This window comes from Leuresthes tenuis, unplaced genomic scaffold (assembly GCF_036924035.1).
Source record: "Leuresthes tenuis unplaced genomic scaffold, fLeuTen1.0.hap1 SCAF_18, whole genome shotgun sequence".
NCBI classification, from domain to species: Eukaryota; Metazoa; Chordata; class Actinopteri; order Atheriniformes; family Atherinopsidae; genus Leuresthes; species Leuresthes tenuis.
Genome location: NW_027325372.1, coordinates 14284594 through 14305185, shown reverse-complemented (window position 1 = coordinate 14305185; position 20592 = coordinate 14284594). Strand labels below are relative to the sequence as shown.

General features: G+C 44.4%; 1 protein-coding gene across 2 annotated transcripts in view; it reads right to left on the bottom strand.

The window, feature by feature from the left end:
- clasp2 (cytoplasmic linker associated protein 2) overlaps nt 1–20592 on the bottom strand; it is a 51273-nt gene that overhangs the window by 4245 nt on the left and 26436 nt on the right. The window contains exons 9-39 of one of the 2 annotated variants that reach the window (XM_072371073.1): nt 18218–18291; nt 17987–18079; nt 17735–17880; nt 17423–17558; nt 17235–17305; nt 17065–17124; nt 16869–16946; nt 16519–16686; nt 16038–16078; nt 15503–15655; nt 14820–14843; nt 13699–13800; nt 13437–13463; nt 12543–12569; nt 11241–11414; nt 10954–10998; nt 9658–9765; nt 9267–9329; nt 8536–8642; nt 8367–8390; nt 8052–8207; nt 7768–7859; nt 7619–7682; nt 6827–6886; nt 6527–6529; nt 5823–5986; nt 4037–4115; nt 2234–2377; nt 1951–2094; nt 1702–1808; nt 1430–1571 (exon numbers count right to left, since the gene is read on the bottom strand). In XM_072371073.1, the coding sequence (XP_072227174.1) occupies nt 1430–1571; nt 1702–1808; nt 1951–2094; nt 2234–2377; nt 4037–4115; nt 5823–5986; nt 6527–6529; nt 6827–6886; nt 7619–7682; nt 7768–7859; nt 8052–8207; nt 8367–8390; nt 8536–8642; nt 9267–9329; nt 9658–9765; nt 10954–10998; nt 11241–11414; nt 12543–12569; nt 13437–13463; nt 13699–13800; nt 14820–14843; nt 15503–15655; nt 16038–16078; nt 16519–16686; nt 16869–16946; nt 17065–17124; nt 17235–17305; nt 17423–17558; nt 17735–17880; nt 17987–18079; nt 18218–18291 (2876 nt within the window). Of the gene's footprint in view, nt 1–1429; nt 1572–1701; nt 1809–1950; nt 2095–2233; nt 2378–4036; nt 4116–5822; nt 5987–6526; nt 6530–6826; nt 6887–7618; nt 7683–7767; nt 7860–8051; nt 8208–8366; nt 8391–8535; nt 8643–9266; nt 9330–9657; nt 9766–10953; nt 10999–11240; nt 11415–12542; nt 12570–13436; nt 13464–13698; nt 13801–14432; nt 14451–14819; nt 14844–15502; nt 15656–16037; nt 16079–16518; nt 16687–16868; nt 16947–17064; nt 17125–17234; nt 17306–17422; nt 17559–17734; nt 17881–17986; nt 18080–18217; nt 18292–20592 lie in introns of both variants that reach the window. The other variant, XM_072371072.1, reaches the window with a different exon arrangement.

Below are 20592 nucleotides of genomic sequence, written 5' to 3'. Positions count from 1 at the left end.
TTTTAAGCAGCCTGGTTTAGTGAGACATAATTAACAGGATTTCATTAGTGCCTGTCGAGGATTAAGTGCGCAGTAATCGCTCCCATAAACACACATGGGTGCCTCTTAGCTCCCACGCTGCGAGAGAAGCGGCGGGACAGATCACATGTCATTCACATACAGTACATGTGTGTGTCAAATCTTGGAAAACATGCTGGGAGGCCAAATAGGATTATGAGCACTTGTTGAGAACAGAACGCAATGTATTCGTAACACTCAGTCAGAGTATCAGTCAGCACCAAATATGTCGACGTATCTTGTTTCCACATGTTTAAATCAGATAGTCCTCGATTTAAACAATATGCCTGAGAATGTGTAAAAGTGACGGCGGGCTCAAACAACAACAAAAAAGGATTCTGAACGCTCACCATAATACATTTATTCTCCTGGATGAAAGAAACAAAAAGAAGACTTCTGATGCAGTACCAAAGCGAAAACACACTGATCTCAAAAGCGGTTTAAACTGAAGGTTTTTCAAATGTCCTGCCGAACCCTGAACGAGACGGACTCTGTTAGAAGCCAGTGAGAGTTCAGTAATATTTGACTGCTGCGGTGTGCGTTAAGGAGACGTCTTCCACCACCAAATGCAGGAATCTCTGTATGTACATGAGTGATTTTCACCTCTCCAGACTGAACAGCTCATCTGATCTAAATACTCTCGGTGGGTGTGTTACCGGAGACCTGAGGGGGTGGATGAGCCATTCTCATACTAAAACTTTTGGCTGTCGTGGTGCCACCCACCATCACATGGAAACAGTAAATCAGTAAGTAGCACTTCGGTGAAATGGGTGCCGTTCTTCATGTGTATGCAAGTATTTCCTTACAGCTGACCTCTTTTCAAAACAGTAATAATATATGTCACAGCGACAACTGCCTGCCTGTGAGGCATTCAGGGAACACCAGTAACTTCTTACATCTGCATGTGAAGCATTTTGGGCCCATCTGAGGATAATAGAAGCACAGAAAGATAACGGGAGATATTCATTCCAAATGGGCACCACACTAGAAGTGTCGATTCAATGCACTCAAAGCCTGCTGTGTTTCTCCACAATAAAGATTCTGTGTGCTCACAGCAGGGGTGAACAATAAGAACCAGAAGGCTGCTTTCAAACCCTGTACTGTCGGGACGGAGTTTAATAAAAATGCTGCTGGGTTTTGAGCAACGGCTCCTTCACAACAGGACGAAAGTGTTCATGTTTCATGACTATGATGCTAATGTAGCTGCAGGACCACACACTACAATCTGTAAATGAGTACAAAAAGGAAGAATGTCTTCAAACCACATTTCGCTGGTAATTACAAAATTTCCCAACAATCCATCAACCACTAACAGATTATGACAGACTGAATCATCACATACTGTATATCCCTCGAAGCCAAATCAACTCACCTCCTCTCCTTCTCGTCGTTGCAACGGATCGTTCATGTCCTCCTGGCTGCGAAAGCTGAAGTTCTGGATCGCCTCAGTGACACCTTTCAGAGAACTGTAGATGTCCTCCGAATTCATGTTTTCTGTGTCATAGTCAAATGCACTGCAAAGACAAAGGACGAAACTTTCATGTTGCCTTCAGACACCAGCACACTATGCAGACAATATGCTGTAATTTTGAAGACATTTGGGACGAGGGAGGGGTCCCACCTTTAAGTAAAAGTGTGCATTACCTTGGTGAGGGGGTGTTCTGGGAGGTGTTGGTGGGTGAAGTGACAGGACTGGACCAGCTGGCAGGAGAACGGGGGGTGTGGCGTGTCAACGGACTGCCCATTTGAGCCTGAAAATGTGAAAGAAAAAAAACAAAGCAGACACGAAGAAGTAAGACTTTCATGTTGCAGTACGATCGACAGGCTCTCTCTATTCCTTCACGTGGAATGTTTCTTTGGGTTTAAATGTTGTTTTTTTTGTTTTTTTTTTACCTGTGCCGCATTGCCTGTGTTCTTCAGATGGTTTTGAAGTAACTTAGTGGCTCCGTCCTGAAAGGTTTTGGGAAGAGCTGCCAGTAGCATGGTGAACTCTGGAGTGTTGAGCTGGAACAGGGAGATTAGAACCGACTGGGCCGCCTGTCACACACAAAATACACAAACCCTCTTTATTAGAGAATACTGTGAATCATGGAAGGTGGCAACTCTTGGACACCTCTTGTACAGCTTTGTGGTAGCAGGTTTTTAAATAAGAAACCGAGTATGTGAGTGGCTGTACCTTTCTGACATCAGAGCTCTTGGGTTCAGTCGTCCAGGTGATGATGCGCGAGACAGCCAATCGAGTTTCACTGGAGTTCACAAAGTCTGGAGCCTCCATCTGTAGTGTGAGCGTCTCAATGTACTTTAGAATCGCCACCTTCACCTGCAACACAAACACACATATATACACACGCACATCATTATTATAAAGTCTATGGCCTGAAATTACCTGGAAATACACAAACACAGTGGCAAAAAAAAAACTGCAAACACACATGAAAATGACCACCAATGTTCACAGCCAGCATGTACAACCACAGCAGATTGTGCATCTCTTGTGGGTCTGAAAATCAAATGATCTGATGAATCAATGTTAGACGATCATCAAAGTGAATCACATCATGCTTTGCACAGGGGGAAAAAAAATCTCAGTCAATCTCAAAAGTGATGACAAATGACATTACAAAGGAAATGCAGACATTCACCGCAGGCTCTGAAACTTTTTCCTGCCCTTAATTTCCACCTCCATCTCCGTCTCTCTACATTTGCACCTTAAGGACGAGAACTTCCTCCAAATCACTTAGCAGCATGGTGCGCGCCATACAATTGCTCCCCCCGGAGCGCACTGACCTGGGAGGACTGGCTCCAGGCTGCGGCCTGCTCGTCTAGAGAGCAGGCGTGGCGCCGCGCTCTGGGGGGGAACAATTTTACCCCGGACCCTGCCCTGCCTCGCCCTCGCCCGCAACATGAACTCCGTACAGGCTTCAGAGAGAAAGAGGAGAAGCACCGCGTCAATCAACGAAGAGAGACAGGGGGACGAGGACAGGGGGTGCGGAGGGAGACAAGAGCGGATAAGGAGGATGCGAGGAGCAGGAGGGAAGGTGGAGGGAGTTGTCAGGGGCAGAAAGATGGTAGAGCAGGTGTGCGTGATTTCAAAATTGGATCGTATTATTCTGCAAAATCTTTTTGTAAGTTCTCCAATTCAATTCAGTTCAGTTTATTTATATAGCGCCAAATTGCAACAATCGTCATCTCAAGGCACTTAAATAATATAGTCCAATTCAAGCCAATTGGAATTCAATTTGTTATAATCATAACCCAATTAAATGGATTAATGGATTAAAAAAATAATCCAATTCATTCATATAGAGCCCATTCAAAAAATAATATCCTAGCTAAGGAAACCAACAGATTGTTACCACCTCAGCCGTAAGGCATCACAAACTAATCATGGAGCAGTTTTTCCTGCTCGATAACATTATTGTTTTATTCTAATGTCTAAAATAGGGAGTTTCCTGCAGCAGTTTCATTACTGGCATTATAACAACTACTTATTATTCTTTTTCACACTCCCAACAACATTTAAAATACTTGATGGCTGGAAGCTACTTAACAGTAACAGTCCTGTTGTTCACATTATTCTATTGCCCGTGACTGGTGTTGAGGGCAAGGGGCATATTGATGATGAAGAGAAGTAGAAGGAAGTGTTGACAGAGTGGTAGCGTGAGGAGGAAGGGAAGCAGGGGGAGGAAGGAGGCAGCAGTGAAACTGAGAGGAGGACAAAGATGGGAGGGTGAGGTGAGGATGAGTGAGGCCTTTGAGGAGGAGAGCTGGAAGGTGTTAAGTGGCTCGGTCAGTCGCTGTCCAATCACAGCCCAGGAGTCGGGGTTTAGGCAGACACAGCTAGCATGGGTGGGCATGGGATCCCGAAGCAACCATGGTTACAGCATCCCTTCATTTACAGCATCATGGGCATGCTTCGCATCCACTTTCTTACACAGATACAGTCAAATGGACATCCACTGTATTCACTTCTCATTACCTTGAGGTTGGGCGTCTGTGTCTGGTCCACAGTGAACCTCATGAGAATAGTAAACTGGAGATCATTGGGAAAAGACTCTCTGAAAGAAAAAACAAACATGTTTTTCTTCATGCAAATGTGTCTCTAACATGACATGACACAGCTGGTGACAAAGCATTGGTAGCATGTGGTAGGGGTGGGCGATATGGCAAAAATATCATATCACGATTTTTTTTCAAATAAAATCATGATTTCCATTTTATCACAATCTTAAATTGAAAAGTGAAAAACAGACAGTGTTGCAGAAGTATTTTCGACTAGGCAGCTCGTACCGCAGGTCCACTACTTGAAGCAGATGTTTGAACCCGTCCTTTTCTACCGTCTTGAACGGTACCATATCTTTTGCAAGATAAAAGGTAACTGCTTCTGTTACCTCTTTCCATCACTTGCTTGACTTGTCATACGGAGTGCCTTTGTCAAATGGCTGTGTTAATGTTGTCTGTTTTGGTCTTACGCCAGCTGCTGCCTCCGCCTGTGGTGCCGCTCTCAGCATACTGTTTGGGATGCTTTCTCTTAAAGTGACTGAACAGGTTCGTCGTGTTGCCACCCGACATGCGAACCTTTTATGTGCAAACTTTGCAGATTATATTTGCTTGCACTTGATCAGTTGTGGAAAATCCAAACCAATTCCATATAATGGAGGTGGAATTGTTTTTAGCGACCAACTCCTCCGTTTGGCTTTCAGCCACGGCTCTCCATGCGGCTACTGCTACACACACAAACAAGGAGGCGGGTAAGAAAGCGCGTCACAGCCCGTAATTCGCTGTGATTGGTCGGTCAGGTTGACGATGTAATACGTCTGGTGCATCAGCATAGAACTGCAATTTATAGACTGTGCCCGAGACGATCCCACGATCTCTGCAGTTTGACAGATCGTTACGGATCGTCTTCACGTTGCAATCGTTCACGATTTAATATCGTCATATCGCCCACCCCTCGATCTTTAATCTCTTCCACTCAACTTTGTTTGGAATCACTCTCAGAACTTTTCGGGCTATTTTAGAGGCTTGACCTTTTCAGCTTCGTTCGAGCTCAATTCAAGTAACTTCAAACCTGGCATGTCCTGATTTATCTGTTCAAAGTAGTGATATTTACTGGGCTTGAACAGATAAAATGGCCAAACATCGGTATAGGCCGATATCCATCTTGTTGACTGTTAACATAACAAGAGGTAGCAGCCTAATTTTATTAGCAGGTAATTTATTTTTTCCAAGAACATTTGGCCAATCAAGTAATGAAAAGTCACAAAGTAGGCAACAGTTAAACGGGGTGAAAGAGCATTTGAAACTGTTATTTTTCACACAAAGGATTTTTCTCATGCGAAAGGTTATAATTACGGTTGGTTAATACATTCGTATAAACTACTTTTAAAGATTTTAAAATGTGTTTTTTAGACCTTTTCTGAAATTCTTTCTTTTTTCTAATGTAGCAACCTATTGAATAAACCTGAATGCCTTTTTGCTGCAGGCAGAAACGCCTGACATCGGTTTATCACTATTATGAGCATCTTATGGACACGCTCCAAATTTAGCACCAGCTAATTTGATCAAGTTGTGGTGGCTGACTTCTTGACCTCAGCCTGTTCAGTGAGAATGAACAAGGAGCAGCTGACAAAGGCATGAATTTGAGTGAGAGAGAGAGGAAGCTTCAACTCAGTCCATCTTCTAATGTAACGGAGATATCAATAACAATAAAATGTTAACTGGAATGGCTTCCAGTGTCAGTCTGCATGTGAGTAGACACCCACCTTGTGATATCCAGGGCTCTCTGAACTTTGGCCTGTACGGAGCCAAGCAGGTCTGCCCCCATCTTCTTCAGCAGCTGTGTTAGCAGGACAAACAGCCAGTCCTGCAGGTCTTCTTTATGAACCTGGATGAAATCCACCAGAGTCTCCAGGAACATACTGAACACCTAAAAACACACACGTTGCTTAGTTTACACACAGAAACTCCACTGTTTACCCATAAAACGCTTCATGCACGCACACGCGCACACACACACACACACACACACACACAAATGCATGCATCTGAGAAATCCTGCATTTGCAGTTTGTACTGGATTCAGATTTGGGATTAGGTAAAAAAAAACAAAAACAGCATTAGTTCCCATTGAGAAGTTAGTGGTGATTTGTTACTGTAGCAGCCCATCTTCATTCCCAATCACCAGTTAGACTTAAAATCACACAAAATAAGAATGATATCAAGATTAGAAAGCAACCACAATGAGGCATTTACTGGATGAGACTGAACCAATCAGGCTGTGTGGTTACCATCTCTACATGCCAGTAGTTGATTTTAGCAGGACAGTGGAGATGCAGGCAACATTATATGAAGCAGGTTAGTGAGTGTTATGTAGTTGCCTTGGTAGCCGAGTACCGAGTCGCTTTAACGAAGCAGATTTACGTAAAAACACAGTTTAAACACAGTAACACCGATTGGCCAAACTTACTCTCTACAGAGAGTTCCAGAGTGGGGTGGCATGAGGGAGAGAAAGACACATCTGTTAGCATCCTAACAAAAGCTTGAACTCAGTGTGTGAGCAAACCCGTAATCTTCACTTCCAACACAATATTAGCAAAAGCATTTCAAAATCTTCCAACAAGCAAGAACCACATGGCAGATATGTGATAGTGTTTTGTGCTGACTATTAAAATAAAGAACTGAAATGAACAACATGGGATAAAAGAAAGGAGAGATGAGAGTAGACAGATTTGGAAGCAGGAAAGAGACTCTTGGTGAAATGTGGTACCTTGAAGGAGGCTGAGCTTATACCGGATTCTGCCGTGCCGTACACCCTGCCGCAGTCTCGCTGAAATTCATCAAATCATCAAACGTCAAACGAGTGACAGGGGAGGGGGGGGGGGGCCTCACACACCTTACACCATGTGTGAGCCAAAGGAGTGCTCAGAGAGCCGAAAGACAAGTGGCAGTGTTAGAGAGGGCGAGCCACAGCTGGTTAGTCACAGAGAGGATCTGGCAGCCCAAATACTTGTGTGTGTGTGTGTGTGTGCATTTAAGAGCATCCGACTGAGTGTGCGGTTGGTGTTGTCGCTTCACGCTGCAGGTAGGGAGGGAAAGAGGCAGAGTGGAGGTGAATGCAAAGAGCGCAGCCGCGGGTGGACTGCTGAACGAAGACAGAACAATCCCACGCAGGGGGAAGTGTGTGAGGTCACACGCCAAGTCAGGTGTGGCATGCTGTTAGGAAACAGTGCGACGCACTCCGCATGCCTGTGTTTGTGCTTGAATGTGTAAATCCTCGTGTGCACAGCTGAGAATACATTTTGACCCGTTTATCCCATCTTTTTTTTTTCTAACTTTATCAAAAAGACTCTCGTTACGAACTGTGATCGACACAGAGTGAGTGTGTGTGGATATTAGAGACGCCCAAATACTGTCCATGTTTTGGCAGAATCCGGTACAGTGAAGGATGGTGGGATAAACAAAGTAACTGAAACCAGGGTAAAATCAAAGTGGGTGAAAATGAATTCTGCTCCATGAGGTTATGTGTTGTGTCTGAGTGCCGTGCTGCATGCAACCATACCTTACTGTGAGGGTCTGCAAACATTCTGGTGAAGATCTCACAGAGCCTCTTTAACTCCACCCGACTGTAGAATAAAGCAGCCACCGTCACATGAACATCAGCCTCAGTTTTTCCCCTCTGAAAACACATTCATGTGTTCTGGGACTGACCTGAGGGTGCGTTGGTTCTTGAGCAGCGCCTGTAGGCCTAATAACCCCTCCTTCCTCTCAGACCAGTTGGCACTGGCACAGCGGTTGAGCACCTGGAAATAAACACAAGACCACAACTGTGAAGAAGCAGCGAGAGGAAAAAAATGTTTGGCTTGAGTGGCAAGATCAAACCCAATTTCAAAGACTGTTTTTGCATTAATAGCACTAATTTCCAAAGCCCTAATCTCGCCATCCTGTAACTCGATCAGCGCCACAATTAAGAGTTATTTTCTCATGCTGCTAACCTCAGCGACATCCTCTGTTTGCCTCATGTAGGTGGGAATCGCTCCCCCGTTCCTAGAGCTGTAGGACCTCTCTGAACAGGCGCTGGATGCATCACTGTTGGCGTCGTCATCAGAATACATGCTGTAGTTCTCATACCGCCGCCGTGCGGGCTTCTTCTGTGGGTAAGACGGAGAGAACGTGAAGCTAAACTGAAAAGGCCAGTGCGTGATCAAAGGCGTAAGGAGAGATCATGCGATGATAAATCCGGTTAGAACTCAAGCACATCTAAACACACAGACACGGCACACAGGTAAGTGGCAGGAGAAGAAGCTGACCTTAGATCTCATGTCTCCCAACAGCTGACAGCGTTAAACAGAGGTAGAACCAGGGTTTAGTTAACACACAGACAAACAGTCTGGGAGATGTGTGCTTGAGGTGACATCTTACTGGAATGTGCAGGGTTCAGATGTGTGTTTGTGAGTGGAGCTTTTTGAGTTTTCATACCAGTGCATCGGCGAGAGCTTCCTCTACATCTGAGCCAGTGTTAAGCACCCTCATGGCACTGACCGAAGAAGAGAGACGACTAGACTGACTGATGCCAAAACCTGATCCTACAGCCAGAGAGAGAGTTTCAAAGAGAGGGAGGATGGACAGAAGCAAAGCAGAGCAAAAATGTTAATAAAAAAAAAACTCTTTCCCAACCAACAACTTTTCCACAGTTGATCAACAATCAAGTATCTTTTTCTCATCATCATTCAACCCCTGACATCCATGCAACTCACACAACATTTAACCAAGAAACAATCCTGTAAGTTAATGTGATGACTTGTTAGGCGACTTTGTTGCAACTTTGGGAAAAAACGTATGACATAAAAACACAGGAGAGCATGTTGATGTCCCTGCAGAGACGGGTCACAGCTAAATAAGGAAAAACAAAAGGACACAGATAAAAACCAGCAGAATGGTTATCGACTGGCAACTGAAGGGGCGGAAGCATGCGGTTCCACTCGAGAGTTCAACATCCTGGCGCAGTAGATAAAAAAAAAAAAAAAAAAACAAGATGAAAAACAAATGAGGCTGATGGACAAGAAAAGAAACAAGACTGATAACACGTAGGAGAAGATGACTGGTTCTGAAAAGGACAAAAAGGAAAAACAGAGTGAAGAAAAAAAAAGAAAAAAACAAGACGTAGGGGGTGGGTGAGGTACGGAGAAATAGATTTACTCAGCCTTCACCTGCAGCCCCAAAAGCATCAGGTGTGTGGAGAGCTCCAGTGGAGCGAGAGTAGCTCCGCGTTGCTGTAACCAAGATTAAAACACACACACACACACACACAGTTTAACAACCACACTCAAGCATTAGACACACGCAGGAATCTCGCACTGATTGTGAAGGAAAGGTAGAAAGGTTGGAAAACATGTAGACACGTGCAAGTGATTATTTTTCTACATCTATCAAATATAAGGTTGCTGCACTAAATACATACTGAATTAGAAAAAAAAAAAATCTAAAAAGCAAGGAGTAACTAAAAGAAAAGCCTCAGTACAGAGAATCCTCTGTGATGTCCAACTCATCCCCAGTTTCCTACACATCTCTCTTGGGTATCTGCCCACTAGTGCTACTCACCAAGAGGTGTGAAGGAGCGTACGGGGCTGGTGTCCCGGCTGCTCTCCCTGCTGGCCTCTCTGCTGCAGCCCTGACTCATACTGGGTCGAGGGATACGACTGCCCCGAGCTAATGCCACCCAGGTAACAACCGTACACCGCGGGACAGGAAAACAAACGGAAGGAGAGTTGGGCAAAGAGAGACACACAGAAGGAGGGAAAGTGGTTGGTTGTAAGAGCACAAAAGGACAAACGAGGAAAGACAAACGTGGGCAGTGACGGAGAAGACAAGGGTATACAGATAAGGACATAAATAAGACAGAACAGGCAAAAGGGACAAACTGACAGAATATTTTTTATAAAAACTGGTTTCCGGGCCCCAAGGGAGCATCTCAGCTGATTTTAATCAAAGGGCAGCAACTGGCAGTTTTCAATTTAGTGATTTCACTTGATCGACAAAATCAGTCACGTAAGCTCCAGAAATAGTTTAAAATCTCATCTCCGTCAGTCCCCTCTCAGTCATCAAATTATGGAGCAACTCATAAAGTCCCATCCCATAAAATCATCATTTGACATACTGCCTGTGATTGTTGGCATTAAAACAAGCAAATCAAGTTTGTGAAGCAGAAGTGTGAAAAGTGACAACAATAACTTCCAACTCGTTCTCAAATTGCTGCAGATGTATGTTCTGTTGGTTTATTGATCAGTCATGTGACCAACTCATTACGCTTCAGATGAGATGCGCCCTTAATGGGAGGAAATCTGCAGAACTTGACGGACTGATATTCCCATACGCACACAGCTCATTCGTCTCTTTTTCTCACACGCAAACACACAGAATAGAAAAGGAAGCCATTCATGGTCGACTTAGCAATCAAGCTGGTGGGTGAGGGCAGGAGCACTGCAATCAACTCCAGTGTTCATTGTTTTGTTGGGCGTCAGCCTCTACACAGCCATCCACGGTTAATCATTTACAAACCAAAGTGGCGACCAAGCTTTGGAGAACCTGATCAAGCTCGTTTGGCAGCCACCAACGACAGGTTAGTACAGAGAGGGAGAACATCTGTCCATAAATGGGAGGACATCTGCTGATCATGAGCACCCATCACCATAACAACAGCCATTACATCAGACAATTTACAGAGACGGGATCTACGAAGCTGAAGCAGCGAGTTTCATTAACGGGCTGGGATGATGGAGGGAGATTGAGAGATTTTGTGCAGTGGATGGAGATACAGAATGAGGAATTGAGGGATGATTTTAAGATGAGGAGTGAAAGTGAAAATATCGGATGGTCCAATCAACAGTGTCGCCTTACCTCCTCTGCTTGCACCATTGTAGATGGAACTAATGCTAGAAGGAGCTAGAGGACAGAAGAAGCAGGGGCAGGAGGAAAACAGGGCAGGGAGAGGAGGAGAGGACCAGGAGAAAAAGGCGCTGAGTTGAGATCCGAGCTTATCAAACGTGTATCAGTGTGTCCAAGGCAGGAACATCTCAGTTTAAACACTCAATATCAAATATCCCTTACAGAGTTATTACAACCAACACAGGCAGATGCATGGGAAAAGAATAACTGCTTGTTCGATTCAGTGTTTATACACTCACCAACAGACAGGCGAGTGGGTGAAGAGTCCCTGGAACAACCCTGGCTGCGAGGGATGCGGCTGCGTCTGTGTCCGTCCCCGGTGGCTCCAGCGAGCACCCTGTGCGCCCCAGAGCTCATGGTGCTCAGAGCTGTGGTCGTCAGCACACGACCCGGGGAGCCACTCCGACTGCCGGCTTCAGAGAGGCGCAAGGAGAGAAGAAGAGATAAGTCAAACAGTCAAGTAGGAGCCTTGTCAAAGAAGCAAGTGGAATTATAGATCAGTTATAGAACTGATCTGAGAAACAACAACAACAACAGATAGACAACCGACAGAGGCAGCTGCCTTTCACTTGCTTGTTCTAAACAATGATGGTGATGTAGACAACAGTAAACGTATTACTCAATGGAATACATTGCAGTATTTGATTATCATTGGAAAGAGGATTCCTGGGGCTGTGAAACCTACAGTCTACAAGCTACACATCAGAGGTACCCAATGAGCACAAAATCTTTCACATCAACACATTAAAGAAAAGGGAAAATTTGACACCACTAACAAGAGATTTCACCCAAAATGAGTGTGGTTGATTGACAGCGTCATGTTTCTTTCCCCTGGAGATCCTGTCACCAAGTGCTACGCCCAGTTTTTTTTTCTGCAGTGACTCACATTACTATAACCCTGAGGTCAAACAGTTGAGGAGAAGCTGCTTTGCAGTGATGGACACAGACCAGACAAAAAAACTCATCTAAATCCACACACACACTCTCTCAAAAAATCTACTTGGCACTATCTGGCAACACAGAGGTCAATGGAACACATCCTGAAGACAAAACTAGAAAGAAAATACAATGTTATGATACTAAAGTAAATGTAAACACATACAGGAGCTAATAATTCCTACGTTTTGTCCATTTATCTTTTAATCTGGCCAATCACTTCATACAGCGTGACATTCCTTTGTTTTCTTGTAAACTCGGCCTTCATTCCTTCCCTCTCCTCCTTTTATTTAGATACATTAATCATGTGTAACCTAAAATTGTTTTTGAGGAAACAAATCAAAACTTCTGAATTTTCCAGGCACACAAAGGAGAGCAGAAACATGAAGCTTCCAAAGCAGAGTGTTTAGCAAAGTCAATGAACAGCCATATTAAAACTCTGTGACTGCTACAAATCCCAGCATGCCTTGCCCACGGTGGGAGGAGCTTTAAGTGACCCTTCTGCGTGCACGTGAGGAGAGGAAAGTTTGGACAACAGAGGAGAAGCAGTACAGCTAACAGCTAAAGAGAGCAGGGGGTAAAAAGAAGTAGCGCAGTAATCTTACCACCAACAGGGTTAGCAGACTGAGATCCTGAGCCAAAAAGCCCATTGGTTGAGAAGAGGGGGAAAGCAGAGGTGAGGGGGGGAAGGAACAGCAGATTAAACCAGATGAATTATGGGTTAGCGCAAAAAGCGTCATGGGGGTTAGAAGACAGAGCATGATGGGAGCGCATCCTTGTGTTCAAGAATGAAGGCGAGGTTGAAGCACTTTGATTAAATTATTAATCCATTAATAAACGAGAACGCAAATACACACACAAACTAAACCAGCTGCAGATGGTAGGCTGGGAAAAGCAGTGCATGTTGGGACCACTGGTACAGAATATCTACAAAACGTAAGCCTCGTCACAATGAGGAAAAGAAAAATGATCAAAATATATGCAAAAATGTAAGCACACGCACACTCTTTCCCACACGCGTTGAAATCTCTCTGACCCTTTATTTCTTGTCTTTTAGGTTATCTTTTATCCAGAGATTCAACCTTCAGATTTTACATGTCGGCCTTCTGTCTAAATGCCCAGTTTTGACTGCTGCTCTGGGTTGTGAACCAAGCTGGCCATAAGCAGCAGTATTAGCTGCAGGTAGTCTTTGAGAGCAGTTGCACTCAAATGAAGAAGAACCTGCCCAGCGGCTCGTGTTATGCTTTCTGTGTTGTTTTTTTTTTGTTGTTTTTTTTTTTTAACAACCTGGATAACAGCCAGAGCCAAGCTGCAGCAGCAGAAATAAACTGTCCGCCACACCATCCTCAGTGAAGGTACACAGCATGCAGAGAGAAAACGCACACTCACTCTTCAGTACACAAAACACCTTGATCAGAATGAGAGCAGTAGCAGGTGGGTCACCATTCCCACTGTGGTACACAGAAAGACAAGCACACTCTGACAAACAGACATGATACCTGGTGTGCAATCGGATTCGTCCGAACCTGAAGGCACAAAAACATTTACATGGACCTTATCGTTACCATGGCGGCAACAAGTTGAGAAACTCCACAATCGGAGCCTGAGAAACCACAACCACTCCAACAAGCCCGCACACACCGTCTCTGCTGTATGTGTATTTGCTTGTAATGCTGCAAGTGGACGTGACGCCCTGAACGTTTTCAACCACAGCTGTGTTTTAAATCGTGATTTGGTTGGCTGAAAGGATGGAGTGCTTACGTTGCGACTGGGACACCATCTTGGTGCGGCTGCGTCCACGTGAGTCCACCTTGCTCGACACGCTGCTGGCTGTAGACAGCGGCTGCTTGGTGCGAACACGGCCTGCGTGTGAGCGGAGGGACAACAGTAAAAACACAAGAAAGAGACCCATGTGTTTCTTTTGCTGATACATCCAGTCACAAACTGTCTACAGCTGAATGAAGGCCGGAAACTAAGAAGCGCTACAGCTGATGAAAAGTCGCTACTGCTGGCGGCTGCTTACTGACCAGGAGCAAACACAGATAAATAAAGCAGGGATGCTTCAGTGGATTAGAACCAAGTCTTAGTGGGGAAATACCTAAAATTGGTTATACGGCAACTAATCATCACTAAATATTTCAATTATCAATCAAAAAGCCATGTGCAGCATTCAGCAGTTAATGGATGCATTAAAAATTATTCAAATTAAAATGTAGATTATGTTCGTTGTTAATTGCAGAATCATTTTTTCTTTATATACAATTTAATTTCTCACTAATCTATCAGTTTAAACTCAAAATGCAATTTCTTTACAGCATATGTGAAGCATATGCTGTATTTAAATTAAATCATTCTTTTACCAAGCTACTTGATCAGAAGCATTGTCAAAAAAAAAAACTGATGCTCAAAAGAAATTCAGAAATTCCATTATAGTTTTCCAACTAGAACATCCCTAAACAACACGCATACAAATAGCGTCCTAACACCGATCTTACCATTGTCTGACCTGGTCCCTACAGACAGACAAAGAAGGAGCATGTTGTAAATTTGACATTTCAGTTATGAAGCTGCATGTGTAAAATATGTATAACATAGAACTACCACAATCTCAGGAATCTAACAAGGTCTCAATTCTTGAGTGATGCAGTTTAGGGTGAGATCGCTTTCATATCAAAACCAAGAGTTAAGTAAAGCAGAAGATGATTTTAGGTGTGTTAACATCTGATCCAGGGTGTGATGAAGAGCTCTGTGGTACTAAAGAATGTTAGGCTGACAGCAGAGGGCGCTGTGGCCACACACTGTCACAACTACCGCATTTATGTGGACTGAGATGAAGTGAGGAACGGGAAAAGGAAAGATGAGGCAGAGTGAGATGATCTTACCATCCGTTTTATCAGAGGCATCATCTTTAGTAGCAAAGAGAGGAAAAAAAGGTGGGGGAGAAGAAAAAAGAAACGACAAAAAAGAAAGAAAGCGACATAAAGGAACGGGAGCCAAAGAAAGGAAATGAAATAATAGGAAATTGAAAGGAAAATAGGATCGTGGACACAGGTCAGAAACAAAAAAATGTGAAGGGGAAAAACAAGTGTGAGAAAGACAGAAAGGGTGGGTAGAAAGAAGAGAAACAAGAGAAGAAAGGAGCAGTGTACATTAGTAACATACCATCTATTTAACAGAGAACCGTGCAGATGTGGGGATCAACATTGAAAAAAGACAAAGTAACAGGGAGGACAATATTCATCTCCAGAACATGCAGAGAATATCTATACAAAAACACACAAACAGGTGTATGAGCGGGCAGCAGGACAGGAGAGGAGAGGAGAGAGGAGGTACAAGCACTGAAGTGTGTGAATGTGTGGCTCCCTCCATGTCGGCTGCTTTGTAGATGAGGCAAGATTTCAGAAAGGATTTCTCATATCTTACTGCAGCCTGACAGAAACTCTAGAGGCACGCTATCTGAGGACTCTTTCGGTGAAATCTGCCTACCTCGTTTCCTGCTGACCACATGCTGACTAATGTTTGCTCGGTCCGATTAGCCGTCTAACTTGCCTGACAGGGCCCTTACCAAGAGAAGAGTAGGAGCCAGGGGGCAGACGGCCCGCTCCCCCAGCTCGTCCGACGTGCCGGTGTTTAGCAACTGCTGCTGCGTTTACATCCACGTCGCTACGGGAACGTTGGAGGGAGGCCGACGACACCCCAGCTTTTGAGCTGGCAGGGACTGATGGGACAGGAGGAGCGTGTTGGAAAAGGGGTGGGAGGTGATGGAATATGTACAATATACAAAACACATCACAAACGCATGCAGGCACCGTACCACACGTACATGACAACACACGGAAAAAACACAAACAGCCAGACACATATACGCATGGTTTTTTGCGCACATGTGTGCAGTAACAAAAACACAACAGGATGCAGCTGTTCAGGGCTGGGCACAAGAAGATGTAAATGAGAGTGATGGGAAATGATTTTGTAGAAGTTGACCTGTATCTAGTGTGTGTGTGTGTGTGTGTGTGTGTGTGTGTCATCCCATCACAAGATCATTAGTTTTAAAAGCTGGTGTGAGTATCGGCCTCTCTGCGTTGGAGTGTTTGACTCACCTCGGCCCGGAGCTGCCGACCACTTGGACGTCAGAGGACGACTGACAGAGGAGGGAGAAAAGTAGGTCAATACACAAATACACAAAAATTCCCCAACAATGACAACTCCTCTTAACAAGAACTGGGAAATAACCACCTCAAAAAGCTACATAAAGCTACTTCAGCGTCACATAGATGCACTAAATACCTCATTTTCTAAGCACTCACTTCTACTAATAATTATATTACAGCTTAAGACACGATTTTCCTCAATTTGAGGAGGACTGAAGTTACAGGAAATTATTTATTTTTCTATGTCAATGTGGTGACTGCAGAATAAAGATGATAAAATGCGAAAAGGTGGGGTCCTAAGAAAAAACGTCAACGTGCTTTCTCTAAAAATACTTCAGTCTTTGGTTTAAAGACTCGGTTGAAGTGTTTAAGTAAGCCACGAGGTCTTAAGTGAACTGTGTGGGGGGGGTGAGTGCTGAGTGTTCATTACTTGAGGCTCTCTTGAGAGGAGGATGATGAGCGGTCGCTCTGGGGAAGAGAAGCCACACTGCCAGAGCTCTTTAGGCAGGACTGAAGTGTCCTCTGGTATGAAGACTCTAATGAGTTGTAAAGAGCGTCGGCTTCTCCCGGAAAGTGGTTCCTTAGACCCCAATATGCCCTGGAAGAGACACACACAGCAGGTGAGAAAGCAGGGGGGAAAAAAAAAGGCAGAAGACAGAAGGAAGACGAAGAGGGAAACAGAAGTAGTACAATTATGATGGTAAGAGCTAATAAAGAGAAAACAGGGTGGTGGTAGAGTGTGGCTTTCACATAATGGAATTATCAGAGTGTGGCTCTTACTTGCGGGCCTCTACTCTGGCCTCCGAGTCGGCATCTCGAATTCCCTTCTTGATGCTCTCAACTAGAACAGCAGTATGCCTGAGACGGTGGCGCAAAAATGAGCACAAATTGATAACAAGCAGGTTCGAATCACATTTAAAACGTGTAAAGCGATCTGATGTGAATCCCTACATCGCTTATCCCAGGCTGCTCTCACCTTTCTAGAGAGTGGGTTTGCCATTCCTGCAGCAGAAGGTCCAAGAAATCGTAACAGCGCCTGAAGGATCACACATTTATTTCCTCGTTACGTTACTTAGTCACAATAATCTTACAACTCTAAACCATTTAACATCTGCCTCTGCAGTTTCAAACACTGACGCGTCTCACCTTCTTACGGCCACAGACTTGGATGTGCAGTTACTGGTAATGAGGGGGATGAGCCTGGGGACGTGGGTGTGCTGCACAGAGGACAGGTAGCGTTTAGTGAAAGATGTGAAAGCAAAACCTGCAGAACTTACATTTACCAAAAAGAGAAAAAACGATTGAGACGATTTCAGCGCGTTTATGAGACTCACCCGAATAATGATGCGGATGGCTGAGACACCAGAGGTGGCCATGACTTTGGCACAGTTGGGGATGAGGTTGAAGAGGACGGGGACGATGGCCTCTGCTCCGTGGTCAAATTTATTCCCCAACAATGATGAGAGGTAGCTGCGGAGAAACGACAATTACAAATTATACAGCGAATGAGCCAAAAAACACACGTTAAATGCATGTTAACAACGTCATGTTGCGTCTTCACTCAGTGCCTCGTGTCAGCTCTGACAGAACAGCATAAAAACCCTCCCCACACCTCAGAGACGTTTCCATCTGTAATCAACACTCACGCCACAGTGATGCAGGCCTCTCGGACCACTTGTGAGCGCAGGTCTTTAGCCGACAGCTTGAAGGCTCCATCTAGTAGCCGTAGGTGCTGGTAAAAGCAGTCGTAATTAGCTGCGCCCGCCACCAGCAAGGAGCGGATTTTCTTCAGCTGTAAAAGACACCAAAGGCAAATTGTGATCCAGAGTAGAACTGAGAGCGAAATGTGAGAAAGGCACTATTTTATTTCAACTTCACTTAAAAGAGATTCTACTGACTGCGATGGCTCTCTGGTCCCAGTCATGTTTGTCATCGGAGCAGACCTCACGGATCTTATTGAGGTTGTCTTCAAGATCTCTTGACGAGTAGATCTGGAAAGCCCAGGGAAGTGAAGCAGGAGAGAACAAAGGACGAATGAGAAGGATTCAAAATGTCACAGGTGGTCGGGCCTCGACTGTATGTTTGACTAAAATAAATCACTAAATGGGTTAACAGTGAGTGGACCGTACCTGGACAGTAGGGACGTCTGTAAAGGCTTTAACAAAATCGTCTTCGTCAACCGCTCCGGCACTTTCCTTGGACACTGCAAAGAAAACAGAGAAGAGTCAGTTAATCTAATCAGTGTGCGCATTTGTGATATCTCCAGAGAGCCCCGTTTTTTTCTTCATTTTTTTTTCCAACTGAGCCACCAAATGTCTGCAAAACTAAAACAAGCAACCACAGGAGAAGGCTCAGGCCTGTCGCCAACATGCCTCCTGGGTGAGCCAATCACGAGTGGACAGAGCTAAATACGGGCGTGAATGCAGGCAGGACAGACTGTGGATGCATTCAGATCTGACTGCTGAGGCCACAATTGGAGGAGGTCCAGGAAACAGATCTACTTTCTTTTAGCAGTCTGAACCGAATCCCTGAGATGCTTCTGTGACCACGAGGTGACCCGACGCAACGCCACACAAAGGAGTTAAGAGTTACTACAGCAATGTTTTTCTTGCTCTTTCCATTTCAGGAGATAAAAGCTAATCTATTGTCAAGGAACCTAACGATCAGTGGATCACCAGGACTTCATGGGTGAGTTGCATGAAAAGTTTTGTTTTTATTGCCGTTGGCGTTATTTTATCCGCTGCGGTCACTGCATCATAAAATGCTTGAATGGATGAAATGAGCAGAATTACAGCATTTCATCAGTATGTTGCATGTGCATCCGCTAATAGACAGCACTTGTGTACAGAAAACAGGGGTTGAACGCTTCAGTGTATATGTCTTTATCAGTGCGTTGACACAGAGTTCAGAAACATCAGCAGAGCTGCTGATGTCCTGTTTGTGTTTCTCAGTGGACAGCTGACTGTTTGGCACAGGCCACATGTTCATTTGCCAAAAGAGCGGGAAAACGAGATCTGATCAAGATACCAGGTGTGAACAAGCATACTGAAAGCTGTCCACTTGTGATCAAATCACACAGGAACCGTGTCAATATCAAATGTGAATAGGCCTGTATAAAAGGCCCATCGACAGAGGAGTATAAAGGGTATTTGGAAATTTTTTTTTTTCTACCACCGCTCGACAGAACGTCCTTTTTGAGTGAAAAACATCCTTATGAAAATAAGTCAGGAGGCACTAAGAATGGCGTTGGGATTCTGGTTAAACATACTTTATCACAAACAAGCAACACAGAGTAAGTGGAAGCAGACGGCGTTTCTAATGGACTTCCGGACAGTAATGGGCTCGTCAATGAAACCTCTCTGGAGATTGGATGCTTTGGAGACCACACCTCCTGCAACTCCCAGCTGGAGAAGCAAGACGGAGGTGGGAGAGGCAAGACAAAAGGAGGTGGCTTTTTTGTTTTTCTTTTTTAAAAAGCAAGCAAGTAGGAGTTGAGAGCAACTCATGAGGATGAAAATATTGAGAACAATGACACAAGCTGGACACATGATATCCACAGAGACAGGTGAGGCTGAATAGTTGCTGCAAATAGAAGAGATCTGGATATCAAAAGGCAGCAAGGCACAAGGGATAGATCCTTCCCTCTTTTTTTTTTTTATGTGGTTAGTATCTATTTCAGGCTGTGCCAAAAAGATGTGTCCTGTCAAACTGTACATGGCCCTCAGAGAGTCTGGGTACATTGATTTAGCCCGCTGGCACTGTCCCCTGTTACATTTGAGGAGGAACAGTGGCAGCCTGGTAATGAAAACCTAGCAGTGCATCTTTTCCAATTATTATTATTTTTGTTGTAGCATCAGGAAATGTGAAGTATCACACCATGATGTTAGAGTGAGCAGTAAAGACTGCGATAAAGTGATTTGTTGCTCATGTAAACAAATCTGGTAAATCGTAATAACGTAGAGATATGATCAATAAAAAGTGATGTAAAAAAACAACAACAAAAAAAACAACTGCGTCCCGTCTTGGCCTTTTAGTGAAGTCACATCAAAGAACCCGATCCCTCTGAACACAGCTCCACCCTTTTCTGCACGGCAGTTTTCTTACTGGCAAACTCAAATACCCATCTTCTCTTTGAGAGCTGCTTTCGGGTGCGCCACAATGTGTGGGCGTACTGTCATCTAAATGCAAATGCGGATGATACGACCATTGTGGAAACAAAATTCATATTTAGGACAAGGAAAACCAGACGATAAGCCCAAAAATTATTGGAAATGTTAGGAACCGTTATGTCTTTGTGCTCGTCTACACAGACTGTGACACTGCTGCATTATTTAATACTACATATTTAAGTCAACCCCCCCTCTCTACCCATCTATATGGTGCTGTAATGGCTTACGATATCCTCGAAGAATACACTAATAAACGACGATTTGTGTGTCAGGAGTCCTTCCAAAGCACGGACGACCCAAACTCAATACCATGTATCAATGCTTCCTGTAACGGT